This window comes from Macaca mulatta, chromosome 1 (genome assembly GCF_049350105.2).
Source record: "Macaca mulatta isolate MMU2019108-1 chromosome 1, T2T-MMU8v2.0, whole genome shotgun sequence".
Taxonomy (NCBI): domain Eukaryota; kingdom Metazoa; phylum Chordata; class Mammalia; order Primates; family Cercopithecidae; genus Macaca; species Macaca mulatta.
The window spans coordinates 231,714,803-231,727,770 of record NC_133406.1 but is presented as its reverse complement, the minus strand read 5'-3'; the positions used below and the strand labels follow the sequence as shown (position 1 = coordinate 231,727,770).

The following is a 12,968-nucleotide window of genomic DNA, read 5'->3' as shown; positions in this document are numbered from 1 at the left end:
CTTGGCGGCGCCGAGGCTGGGGCGTGGGGGCCCCAGGGGCCTTGGGTGGAGGCTGCGGGCCACTCCCAGGACACTCACGGCGCAGATGGTCATGACCACGTTCACGGCCCCGGTGCCGGCCGTCACATACTGCACGTGGTCCTCCTGCACGCCGGCGCTCAGGTAGATCTGGTCCGCGTAGTAGTAGATCTGCAAGGCAAGCGCGGGGCTGGGCGGCTGCCCGGAGGAGGCGGCCTCGGCGCCGGGACCCACGCCCGGCGCCCCAGGACCTGCGCCCCGCGCCCCCGGAGTCCTCCCGCAGCCCAGCCCATACAGCGTTGACGCCCGACAGCTGCTGGCCGGCCATGAGGACGATGACGGACAGCAGCTGCCAGCGCAGCGAGCGCATCCGGAACAGCTTCAGCACCGAGATGAAGCCCGCGGCCTTCTCTGCCTCATCCTCCTGCCGGATCTCGGCCACCTCCCTGTCCACGGAGTCCCAGCCGCGCAGCCTCTGTAGGGCTGGGGAGAAGCGGCACCGTCGAACCGGGGCTGGGGGGCAGAGCCTGGAGGCCGCCCCCGTCCGAGCCCTCGTTACCTTTCTTGGCGGCCTCTTCGTCTTTCTTCTGAATCAGCAGGTACCTGGGGCTCTCGGGGAAGAAGGGCAGCAGAAGGAGCTGCAACGCCGCGGGGACCCCGGTCAGCCCCAGCAGGATTGGCCAGCCTGGGAAGAAGGCAGCAGCGAGCTGGCACCAGCGGCCTCCCCACCACCCCGAAGGCGCCCTCTGCAGAGCCGGCCCCAGCGCCGTCATCCTGAGTGGGGCGCAGCCTCCAGGAGGGCACAGGCTTCCCAGCCCTAAGAACAGCAATTCCCGACGGTGGACACTCGGGAAACACCTGCGGCAGGGCTCAGCAGGGACGCACCCCTGAGCGCATCAGACGGACCACACCGATGAGGCCGGCAATACCAAGTGCTGGCGAGAACGTCCCTGTGTCCTTCAGACGACAGTCTCGCAGGGGCTGGAGGAGCTGGGCACACCTGGCCTGACCCAGCTGCCCACTCCCAGCTCTATGTCCAGAGAAGCCAGGCCACCAGGATGCCTGAACTGGAATGGTCAAGGCAGCTCTGATTATAGAAAGGACACCGGAAACAGTGGTAATGTCCTTAACATTCCACGTAGAGGGGACACATGGGCTGGCCGCACTCAGGAGTGGAATTTGGTACTGCAGTGAATGCTGAGCAAGCCTCGGCGTGGACGCATCTCACAGACCATGTGTTGAGGGTTGTAAGGGCCACACACTGTGAGGCCCCCTTACAGAAAATTCGGAAATGGTAATATTAACCCTGCCACTGCCAAAAGCAAAACTAGAGGCAAAGCAAAACAATGAAGCCCAGAGCTACACAAATGCCTAGAGTGCCATGTGTGGTTCTGAGTCTGGCTCTGGAGCTCCCTGAGACAGGAACCCAGCTTATTCACTTCTGGTCCCAGCTCCTGATGAGAATGTGGCACCTTGGCATAAGTGTCCCCAACACATGCAGGAGTGAAGGAGAGGCCGGAGCACGTGGTACTTAAACAGGGACCTAAGTCTGTGCCGCTGGGCTTGCATCCTCATAAGACCTGGGACCAGTTTTCCAATCTCTCTGTGCCTGTGATGCACCTGTACAGTGACTATGATACTGGTACAGGCCTCATAGGGCTGTTCTGAGGAATACATGAGTTACTAAAAGAGACTTGGCACTTGGCCCACGAGAAGCACTTTCTACAGACAGTGTCTAAGCAGCACAGAGCTTGATGATCCACTTGACTGACTTGCAGGCAGTGTGTGGAACCCTGGCAGGAACTGGCTTGTGTTTTGACTGATGGGATGACTGATGATAGTTTAAAGGGAAAGTCATGCAAAAACAACCCTGGTTACAGGTGTCTGTGCACCTGCCACAGGCCAGGCCCCGGGCTGTCTTTGGGAGGGTGGAGGTAGGGTCTGGGATGTCCTCACAACCTCCCCCACGGGGCCAGGCCACCCTGACTCCTGCTACTTCTCTTTCTGGTCTGCAAAATGGGATAATCACCGAGCCCCAGGCAGCAGCGTTGCTGGGAGGGTCCTATGAACTGATGCTGGGGCCGCCCCAAGCACAGAGCCTGGCACACTGGTGGCTGTCATTGCTATGCCACAGGCCTCCATATGGACAGCCACTGAGCAGGCAGAGAAGCCAATTACTCAAAGCCACCTCATCCATCTCCTAAGAGGGACTAGATAGTAAACACCGGCCAGTCCATCATTGCCCCTTTGTCCAGGGCCTGCTGTGTGGACTCAGGACAGCATGGGCCCCCCAAGGACATCCAGCCTGTTAGAAGAGACCAGTCTGCAGAAAGTCCTGTCCTGTGGTGGTAGCTTTGGAACACAAGGAGGGGGCCAAGGGTGGTGGTGAAGGGGTGGGGGTGGTCCCGAGATGTCCTGAACTCACCATCTACGTTTGCAAGGAGATTCCGAAGACCAAAGATCTGGGCCACAAGGATGCCAACAGTGATGAAGAGCTGGGGCACCACGCCGAGAGCCCCCCGCAGGTTTTTAGGGGCCAGCTCCCCTAAGTACATGGGGACCACGTTGGAAGATAAACCTGGGAAGAGGTGAAATAGAAACACCATCAGGAAAAATGAGTCTGGCAGGGACAAGCTGTCTTCAAGTATATTATTCTTAGCAATAACATTATTTGGGAACTCTCTCAAAACTGCAAAGGAGAAAGCAAACACTTCTTTTCTCAGCCCTCTTTTCTCAGTACTTTAAGGAAAGACAAACAGATCAAAGGAGCTCATGCACAGGGGCCCTTGCTTTGGCCCGTATCATCTGCGGACACCGGCCAACTGGATTTATGGCCTTCCCTGCTCCCTGGCCTGAGTCTAGACCAGCTCACATTTCTGCTTTTTGAGGAGGATCTGTTTAGTAAAAGGCAAGGCAGCGGCCGGGCACGGTGGCTCAAGCCTGTAATCCCAGCACTTTGGGAGGCCGAGATGGGCGGATCATGAGGTCAGGAGATCGAGACCATCCTGGCTAACACGGTGAAACCCCGTCTCTATTAAGAAATACAAAAAAAACTAGCCAGGCGAGGTGGCGGGCGCCTGTAGTCCCAGCTACTCGGGAGGCTGAGGCCGGAGAATGGCGTAAACCCGGGAGGCGGAGCTTGCAGTGAGCTGAGATCCGGCCACTGCACTCCAGCCTGGGTGACAGAGCGAGACTCCGTCTCAAAAAAAAAAAAAAAAAAGGCAAGGCAGCTGGGTGTGATGGCTCATGCCTGTAATTTCAGCACTTGGGGAGGCTAAGTGGGGAGGATAGATTACTTGGGGCCAGGAGTTTGAGACCAGCCTGGGCAACATAGTGGAACCCTGTTTCCACTAAAAATACATATATATGTGTGTGTGTGTGCACGTAATATATATATATAGCCTGTGTGTATTTACATATGGCGTGTGTGTGTATGTGTGTATGGCCTCTGTGTGTGTGTGTATAGATATACATATATATGTGGCCTGTGTGTGTGTATGGTCTGTGTGTGTGTGTGTTTATGGATATGGCCTGGTGTGTATGTGTGTGTGTATATGGCCTCTGTGTGTGTGTGTATGTGTGTGTGTATATATATGGCCTGGGTGTGTGTGTATGTGTATGTGTGTATGGCCAAGGACCCCTGGCCCCCAGCTTTACCTAATAGGAACAGTAAATAAACCAATGCAGAGATATTTTCATATACCTTTAAGAACAAGTTATAGGTCTTACTAAGCATTAAAAATGTCAATACCTATTATAGAATATCTGCATTTCTGGGATTTCTGTAATGCCTGGACTACTTTCAAATCCCCAGTATTTAAACTTATAAATTTTCCCATCGTACTGGAATCTGGTGGAGGGAAAACTTACTCTATTTTATAGAATGAGGTGTTGCCTGATGTTAATTAAAAAACATAGGCAGAATTTAATTTTACAGTTTCCAAAGTATTTTCACATATATTGTCCTATTTAATTATCCTAAAAGCACATCCAGAGGCTGGGGATGGAGAGGAAGTTTCACGAGTCCAAGTATCAGGTACCAAATCCTGAGTCAAACAGAGGCTCAGGGACATGGGTCTCTGAAGGGAGACTCTCAGGAACAGAGTTTGGAGTGAGCAGAGGTTGGAGCTGCTGTTGATGGCAGGGTATTTGATAGCACTGAGATAGGAGGGTACCTGAGGCCATGTTTTCCAACTTGGCAATTCTACCCACAGACGTCTCTGCTTAGTATTTCAAAAGAGACATCACAGTTCATTAATACCGATTCTTCCTCATTTTCAGAGCAAAGACGGGCTGTCGTTAAAGCAGCTCTTAGCATGTCTAGGTGGGAAGAGGGAGTAACACCTCAAAGGCCCAGGGCAAAGGGCCGCAGAGGAAGGGAAGGCCTCCTGGGAGCTGAAGTGGGAGGCTGTGTCCTCACCACTTAACAAGAGCCACTTAGCAGCAAGAGAATCTTGGTGAAGGACATAAATGAAGGGTGAAACCTCAGGAGGTTTGTGAAGAGATGGGGTTACCTGTATGTTGGTGGGAAGCAATCTCTATTTTTGTCTTTAAAGTGACTCCACTAGGACCTTTGAGCCAGCCAGTTCTGATACTAGAGTCAGAGCAAAGTGGCTTTTTTTTTTTTTTTTTTTTTTTGAGATGGAGTTTCGCTTTTGTCTGTAGTCCTAGCTACTCAGGAGGCTGAGGCATAAGAATTGCTTGAACTTAGCAGGTGGAGCTTGCAGTGAGCTGAGATCGCGCCACTGCACTCTCCAGCCTGGGCAATTAAGCAAGAGTCCATCTTAAACAAACAAACAAACAAACAAAAAGTATAAATTCCTCTGAGCCAATGAATACCTTCAGTCTTCCTGCCAAGAAGTTAATTAATAACAAATCAGTGAGCTGTGAGCATGTTCCAGTCAAAGTCATACTCGTCTTGGCACCCCCCTTGTCAAGGTAGTTGTTACTTCATTTTAGAGTGAGCAATGTGGTTCTTGTTCATATGAGTGGTTTTATTTTTGTGTTGGTTTGTTTTGTTTTTAAGACAGTCTTACGCTGTCTCCCAGGCTAGAGTACAGTGGTGCGATCTCAGCTCACTGCAACCTCCCCATCCCGGGTTCAAGCTATTCTCGTGCCTCAGCCTCTCTAGTAGCTGGAATTACAGACCTACTCCACCATGCCCTGCTAATTTTTGTATTTTTAGTAGAGACCGAGTTTCACCATGTTGGCCAGGCTGGTCTCACACTCCTGACCTCGAATGACCCACCTGCCTCAGCCTCCTGAAGTGCTGGTATTACAGGCATGAGCCACTGCACCTGGCCATATGGGTGGTTTTAAAATGAGTGTCTAAGCAGCACATAACTTGATGATCCACTTTGCTGACTTGCTGGAGGTATGTGAACAACTGATGAGAAATGAATTATGCACCCAATGGCCACTGTTCTCCAACTGTGATCTGAGGACCCGGGGATCCCAAGACCTTTTAAGGGTATCTGTGAGATCAAAATTATTTTCAAATAATTCTGAGATGATATTTGCTCTTCATTCTCTTTCTCTCATGAGCATATGGGAGTTTTCCAGAAACTTCCTGCCAGGCCACATCACAACCGACCTGACCCAGAGTATGTCTGAGAATTCAGCTGTCCTCTATTAAACCAGACATTAAAGAGATTTGCAAAAATATCAAACAAGGCCACTCTTCATGTAACAGGCTTATTTTAAGAAAATGAATTAATATGTTTCTTGGTTGCCATTTCTAATACAGTAAACATTGATCAATGTAACCCACATGAGCAAAAGCTCTTTGGAGCGCTCAATAATTTTAAGTGTGCAAAGGGGTCTGAGACAAAAACTTGGATAACTACTGACTTCTGAGTAAAGGCTGGGATTTTTAACTGATTTGTTGTCTATTGGAGCCTAATATTTCTCTGCTGGAAACAATTCTGTATTGTTAATGGTCAATAGAAAAGTGCGTGGACCTGCTCACTGCTGGCAACTTTTAGGAATCATCTGTTTTTCAAAATGTTGAGCCCACTGCAGAAAAACCCCACAGGTCAGGGCAAGATGGCAGAGACCAGCCGGGCATGGTGGCTCACGCCTGTCATCCCGGCACTTTGGGAGGCCAAGGTGGGTGGATCACCTGAGGACAGGAGTTTGATACCAACTTGGCCAACATAGTGAAACCCCATCTCTACCAAAAATCAGCTGGGTGTGGTGGCAGGCGCCTGTAATCCCAGCTACTCGGGAGGCTGAGGTAGGAGAATCGCTTGAACTCGAGAGGCGGAGGTTGCAGCGAGCTAAGATCACGCCACTGCACTCCAGCCTGGGCGACAAGAGGGAAACTCTGTCTCAAAAAAAAAAAAAAAAAAAAAAGATGGCAGAGACCCAGCCAGGTGCTCTCAGGGAAAGCCGAGCACGAAGGGAAGTTTGCCGTGGGGCTCACCATCCTCCCTTTGGTATGACTTAGTCTCTGTTTGGGAAATGTCTTCTCATCTTTTTTTCATGTCTCTGTTATTGCCAATTAATCCCAGCTGAGGGGTTTGTGGACAGCCAGCCAAACTATCCATTTGTCTCTATCCCTACATTTGGAAGGAACAAATGAGAGTTCCTTGGCAATGTCGGGACAGTGACTGGAGGGAGGCAGTGAGGCACCTAGGAGGGGCTCCCTCAAAGGACCCACCCTCTACCTGTAGGACCCTGAGAGTTTCCACCCTAGATGCCTCTCCCCGCCTGACCCTGAGAAATATTGCCTACTAACGATGCCAACTCAGGGAACGCCACTGGCATGGCTGTACCCTCATCTCTCTTCAGTGTGAAGCAGTTACGGGAGTTTTCTAAAATCACCACTGTGCAGCCTGGCAGCCTAGGCTTGGAAGCAACAGAGTGGGATTAGGAAAAACTACCTCCCAGGTTGTTAGATGAGAGGACTCAGCGAGTCAGCACCCGCTCAGCAGGTGGGCATTTCAGGAAGAACACTCGGGATGCCCTTGGCAAACTTTAAATTGCCTTATAAAACTTAAAATGTGGCATTGTTAGCACCTTTCTGGTAGTGGAATTCATATATTAGATTGTTTCTCAAGCTTTTTTGGCTCTCACCCACAGTAAAAAATATAGAAATACATTTTTCACTGCAACCTGATTCTCGTGTGTGTGTGTGTGTGTGTGTGTGTGTGTGTGTATCTGAAACAGAAGTGGGCAATACTTATCTTTACTACACATAACACAGTCTCTTCCATTTCATTTATTGGTTTATATATATATTTATTTATCTTTGAGACAGGGAATGTGGTTTGGCTCTGTGTCCTCACCCAAATCTCATCTCGAATTGTAATCCCCATGTGTCAAGGGAAGGACCTGATGGGAGGTGACTGGATCATGAGGGCAAGTTCTCCTGTGTTGTTCTTGTGATACTGAGTTTTCACAAGATTGGATGGTTTTATAAGGCAGTTTCCCTTCTCTCCCTCTCTCTCTCAGCTGCTGTCATGTAAGACAGGTCTGCTTCCCCTTCCATCATGATTGTAAGTTTCCTGAGGCCTCCCCAGCCATAGGGAACTGTAAGTCAATTCGACTTCTTTCCTTTGTAAATTACCCAGTCTTGGGGAGTATTCTTTACAGCAGTGTGAAAACAGACTAACACACAGGGTCTCACTGTGTTGCCCAGGCTGGTCTCAAGTGATCCTCCCGCCTCGGCTTCTAGAGTAGCTGGATTGCAGGTGTGAGCCATTGTATCCAGCTATTCTATTTTTAAAAAGAAAATGCTGCTTACTAAACAGGTATCACCACCCACTAACTGGTCGTGACCTGCAGTTTAGAAAATATCAAGATAAAGGATTGGATTGGAAGGACCTTTCCCAGGTTAAGATTCTGCATTTCAGTCTTTCAAAGACGTTTCTTTGTAGGAAGCATCACAGTAAAGCTCTAAACCTGAGAACCAGGTAGGGCTCAAGCATCTATTTCACAGTAGAGGCATAGGAACAGCTTTCTATACATTTCAGAGAGCACAGATTGGTTCTAGTCCCTGGGAACCTGTTGTCCTCCTCCTCGATGGCCCTCACAGAATGGCAATATAGCATAGTATTGTTTACCTGCACATATTCCCACCAAAAGTCTGGAAATAATGATAAGCTCAAATGACTTGGCGACTTTGCTGCATCCCATTAAGATCGCAGGCACGATAGAAAATATGTTGTTGAACAGCAAGGCCCCTTTTCTGCAGAGGACAAAATATCAGTTAGTTTGGCTTAAGTATTCACTCATTCATTCAGGAAATGTTTCTGGAGTGTCTCCTCTGCATAGGCTCCAGCAGTTACAGCAGTGGCTTTACTGCTGTGCGTTTAGCTCTCTGGGACCTGAGACTGATACAGGTCAAGTGCATGGCCTGGTGTGGGAATACTCTCCGTGTGGGGAGCAAATGGAAATGACCACAGTCCAGAGGGCATCAGTGGTGAAAATGGAGGGAAAGGGCTCTGTATTAAGATATAGTAAAAGGTTTTTGAAATCATTAGCTAATTTATAATTTTGGTGTAATCTTGAAAGCCAACCCCAAAATTGTCCCGGATAAGGACATTAGAGGAAAAGAAAAGTATAGATCCATCTCACTTATGTCAACATAGATGCCACAATCCTAAATGAAATCTTAGTAGATTAAATTCAACAGCATATACAAAAATATTTCAATGTCTTTCACCATAGTAAAGATTATATTGGGGCCAGGCACAGTGGCTCACGCCTGTAATCCCAGCACTTTGGGAGGCCGAGGTGGGCAGATCACTTGAGGTCAAGAGTTCGAGATCAGCCTGGCCAACATAGTAAAACCCCGTCTTTACTAAAAATACAAAAACTAGCTGGGCGTGGTGGCAGGTGCCTGTAATCCTAGCTACTCTGGAGGCTGAGGCACAAGAATTGCTTGAACCCAGGAAGTGGAGGTTGCAGTGAGCTGAGATCGTGCCACTGCACTCCAGCCTGGGTGACAGGGCGAGACTCCATCTCAAAAAATAAATAATGAATAAATAAATAAACATTATATTGGAAGAAAACATTGGATTATCTCAATAGAAGCAGCAAAAGAAGTCAATAAAATTTAACACCATTGGCCGGGCGCAGTGGCTCAAGTCTATAATCCCACCACTTTGGGAGGCCGAGATGGGCGGATCACGAGGTCAGGAGATCGAGACCATCCTGGCTAACACGGTGAAACCCCGTCTCTACTAAAAAATTCATAAAGCTAGCTGGGCGAGGGTGCCTGTAGTCCCAGCTACTTGGAAGGCTGAGGCAGGAGAACGGCGTGAACCCAGGAGGCAGAGCTTGCAGTCAGCTGAGATCCGGCCACTGCACTCCATCCCAGGCGACAGAGCGAGACTCCGTCTCAAAAAAAAAAAAAAAAAAAAAAATTAACACCATTATGATTTTTAACTTTTTATTTGTTTATTTAAAAGTTGGCCTAAGTTTCTTTCTTCCTTGCTTTTTTTTTTGAGACAGTCTCGCTCTGTCACCCAGGCTGGAGTGCAGTGATCGTAGCTCACTGTAACCTCAGTCTGCCATGTCTAAGTGATTCTTGTGCCTCAGCTTTCCAAGTAGCTAGGATTACAGGCATGTGCCCCCACACCCAGCTAAGTGTTTGTATTATAATAGAGATGGAGTTTCCCCATGTTGGCCAGGCTGGTCTCGAACTCCTGGCCTCAAATGATCTGCCTGCGTCAGTCTCCCAAAGTGCTGAGATTATAGGCATGAGCCACCGCGCCAAGCCATTTTTTTTTTAAACCAGCCTTAACAAACTATACATAGAGGACCTTCTTTAAGCTGATAAAGGAAATCCACCTTAAACCTATATCAAACACCACACTTAATGAAACTTGGAAAGCATTCCCATTTAAGTCAGGAACAAGCCTACCCTGGAGATCCTGACAGAAGCAAAGCAAACTTCTCTGCAGGGGCCTCTCACAATGGAGCCCTCATGATGAGGACCCTCATGATGGACGAAGCCGTGAGCGAGTGGCGCTCCAGCATTCCTAAACACTGAGAAACTCGCCACACGTGAGAGCCGCTTACACTAACAGCACACCTTCAGACAACAGAATCAGACTGTGACTATAAAATGTTTAAAATGATTAGTGTCATAAAATAAGGAATCCAAATGGTACTATATTGGAGAACCGACATTACCTGACTTCAAGGCTTACCATAAAGCTACAGTAATTAAGACAGTGTGGTGCTAGTAAATGAACAGGCAAATGGGCCGGGCGTGGTGGCTCCCGCCTGAAATCCCAGCACTTTGAGAGGCCAAGGCGGGCGGGATCACATGAAGTCAGGAGCTCAAGGCCAGCCTGGTCAGCATGGTGAAACCTCGTCATCTCTACTAGAGCCGCGTGCCTCTAATTCCACCTACTCGGGAGGCTGAGGCATGAGAATCGCTTGAACCTGGGAGGCGGAGGTTGCAGTGAGCCGAGATGGCACCACTACACTCCAGCCTGGGTGACACAGCGAGACTCTGTCTAAAGAAAAAAAAAAAAAAGAATAGACAAATAGATCAATGGAACGGAACAAAGAGTCCAGAAATAGACCCACGTTAAGTCTAGTCAACTGATCCTTGACAAAGGGGCAAAGGGAACACAATGGAGAAAAGACAGTCTTTTCAAAAAAAATGGTGCTGGGCTGGGTGCAGTGCTCATGCCTGTAATCTCAGCACTTTTGGACACTGAGGTAGGAGGATCACTTGTGTACAAGAGTTCCAGACCAGCCTGGGCAACATAGTGAGACGCCATTTCTAGAAAAAATAATAAATTGGCCAGGCACAGTGGCTCACACCTGTAATCCCAGGACTTTGGGAGGCCAAGGTGGGTGGATCCCCTGAGGCCAGGAGTTTGAGACCAGCCTGACCAACAAAACGAAACCCTGCCTCTACTAAAAATACAAAAAAATTTAGCCGGGTATGGTGGCACACACCTCTAATTCCGGTTACTCAGAAGACTGAGGCTAGAGAATTGCTTGAACTCAGGAGGCAGAGTTTGCAGTGAGCTGAGATTATGCCACTTGCACTCCAGCCTGGGTGACACAGCAAGATTCTGTCTCAAAAAAAAAAAAAAAAAAAAGAAAAAAAAAATCAAAAATTAGCTGGGCACTACTGGTGGTGCACTCCTGTAGTCCCAGCTACTGGAGAGGCTGAGGCGGGAGTACTGCTTGAGCTAGGAAGTTTGATGCTGCAGCAAGCTGTGATTGTGTCACTGCACTCAGCCTGGGTGACAGAGTGACACCCTGTCTCAAAAACAAAAAACAAAAAACAACAAATAAAAAGAAAAGAAAATGGTGCTGGAACAACTGGACATCTATATGCAAGAAAATGAATCTAGACATGAACCTTAGAATTTTCCCAAATTTTAATTCACAGTGGTCACAGACCTAAATATAAAACGGAAAACTATAAAACTTCTGAAAGATAGCATAGGAAAAAAAAATCTAGACAGTCTTGGGTTTGGCGATGACTTTTCAGATATAACACCAAAGGCATAATCCATGAACGAAAGAATTGATCATTAAAATGAAAGACAGAAAGTTAGAAAATATAAAATCTTTAGCCAATAAAGACAAAAAGGGAAGTTGGGTAATAGTCTTAATACCTGACAAAATATAATTTGAGATAAAAATATCGTAAAACACAGAGGTGTTATATGCATTATAAAGAAGTAGAAGAAATAACAGCAAAGAAGATGTAACTGTCATAAACAGAGACGATTCCAACACAGCCACAAAATACATACAGCATCAACTGGACTGATTAAATGCCAGGGAGGAATAGGTAAACCAACAATTTTAGTCTGAAGTTGCTAACGTGATCCTCTCAAAATAGTAGGTCAATTCACAAAGAACAAGCTAAAGATAGGAACCAGTGGCATTATCAAGGAGGGAGGTGGACATTTTAAGGTAGTACACCCCTCCTGAGCAATTGTCTGTAATTTTATAACAATAATAAGTCACAATAAAGTTTTATTGCAAAAAGAAAGAAAGAAAAAGAAAGAAAAGAAAGAAAGAGAAAGGAAGGAAGGGAGGGAGGGAGAGAGGGAAAGAAAGGAAGGAAGGAAAGAAAAAGATAAGCTGGTCTTCATTAAAATTAAAACTTCCTGCTCTGTGTAAAACACTGTTAAGAGGAGGAAAAGACAAGCCACAAACTAGGAGAAAATATTTGCAAAAGACATACCTGAAAAGCACTGTTCTCCAAAATATACAAAGAACTCTTAAAACTCAAAAAGAAAACAAACAACCCAATTTAAAAATGGGCCAAAGATCTTAACAGACACCTCACCAAGATACGCAGATGAGAAATAAGCATATGAAAAGGTGCACCACCTGATGTGTTATCAGGGAAATGCAAATTAAACAATAAGGTACCACCTGTCAGAAGAGCAAAAACCCAGAACTCTGACACCACCAAATGCTGGAGCAACAGGAACCCTCATTTGTTGCTGGTGGGAATGCAAAATGATATCTCGCAGGAGAATGGCGTGAACCTGAAAGGCGGAGCTTGCAGTGAGCTGAGATCCGGCTACTGCACTCCAGGTTGGGCGACAGAGCGAGACTCCATCTCAAAAAAAATAAATAAATAAATAAATAAAAATAAAAGACAGTTTGGCAGTTTCCTATAAGACTAAACATACGCTTATCTGTACTCATATGATCCAGCAATCACATACTCCTTGGTATTTACCCAAAGGAGTTGAAAACGTATATCTACACAGAAACTTACACGTGCATGGATGTTTACGGCTGCTTTGTTCACAATTGCCAAAAGTTGGAAGCAACCAAGATGTCCTCTGGTAGTGAACGGATAAAGTGTGCTACAACCAGACAATGAAATATTCAAGCCATGAAAAGACATGAAGAAGCCTTAAGTACATATTAGTAAAAGAGGCCAATCTGGGCCAGGCGTGGTGCCTCACGCCTGTAATCCCAGCACCTTGGGAGGCCAAGGTGGGTGG

At 47.4% G+C, this 12,968-nt stretch overlaps 1 protein-coding gene across 7 annotated transcripts in view; it reads right to left on the bottom strand.

The window, feature by feature from the left end:
- The window catches only part of SLC2A5 (solute carrier family 2 member 5), a 35,332-nt gene that overhangs the window by 2,484 nt on the left and 19,880 nt on the right, over positions 1-12,968 (bottom strand). For 4 of the 7 annotated variants that reach the window (XM_077975796.1, XM_015146614.3, XM_077975774.1 and 1 more), the window contains exons 4-8: positions 8,085-8,209; positions 2,444-2,596; positions 578-703; positions 314-501; positions 79-189 (exon numbers count right to left, since the gene is read on the bottom strand). In XM_077975796.1, the coding sequence (XP_077831922.1) occupies positions 79-189; positions 314-501; positions 578-703; positions 2,444-2,596; positions 8,085-8,209 (703 nt within the window). Of the gene's footprint in view, positions 1-78; positions 190-313; positions 502-577; positions 704-2,443; positions 2,597-8,084; positions 8,210-9,889; positions 10,061-10,178; positions 10,491-12,968 lie in introns of those variants that run through there. The other 3 variants (XM_077975815.1, XM_077975805.1, XM_077975820.1) reach the window with 3 other exon arrangements.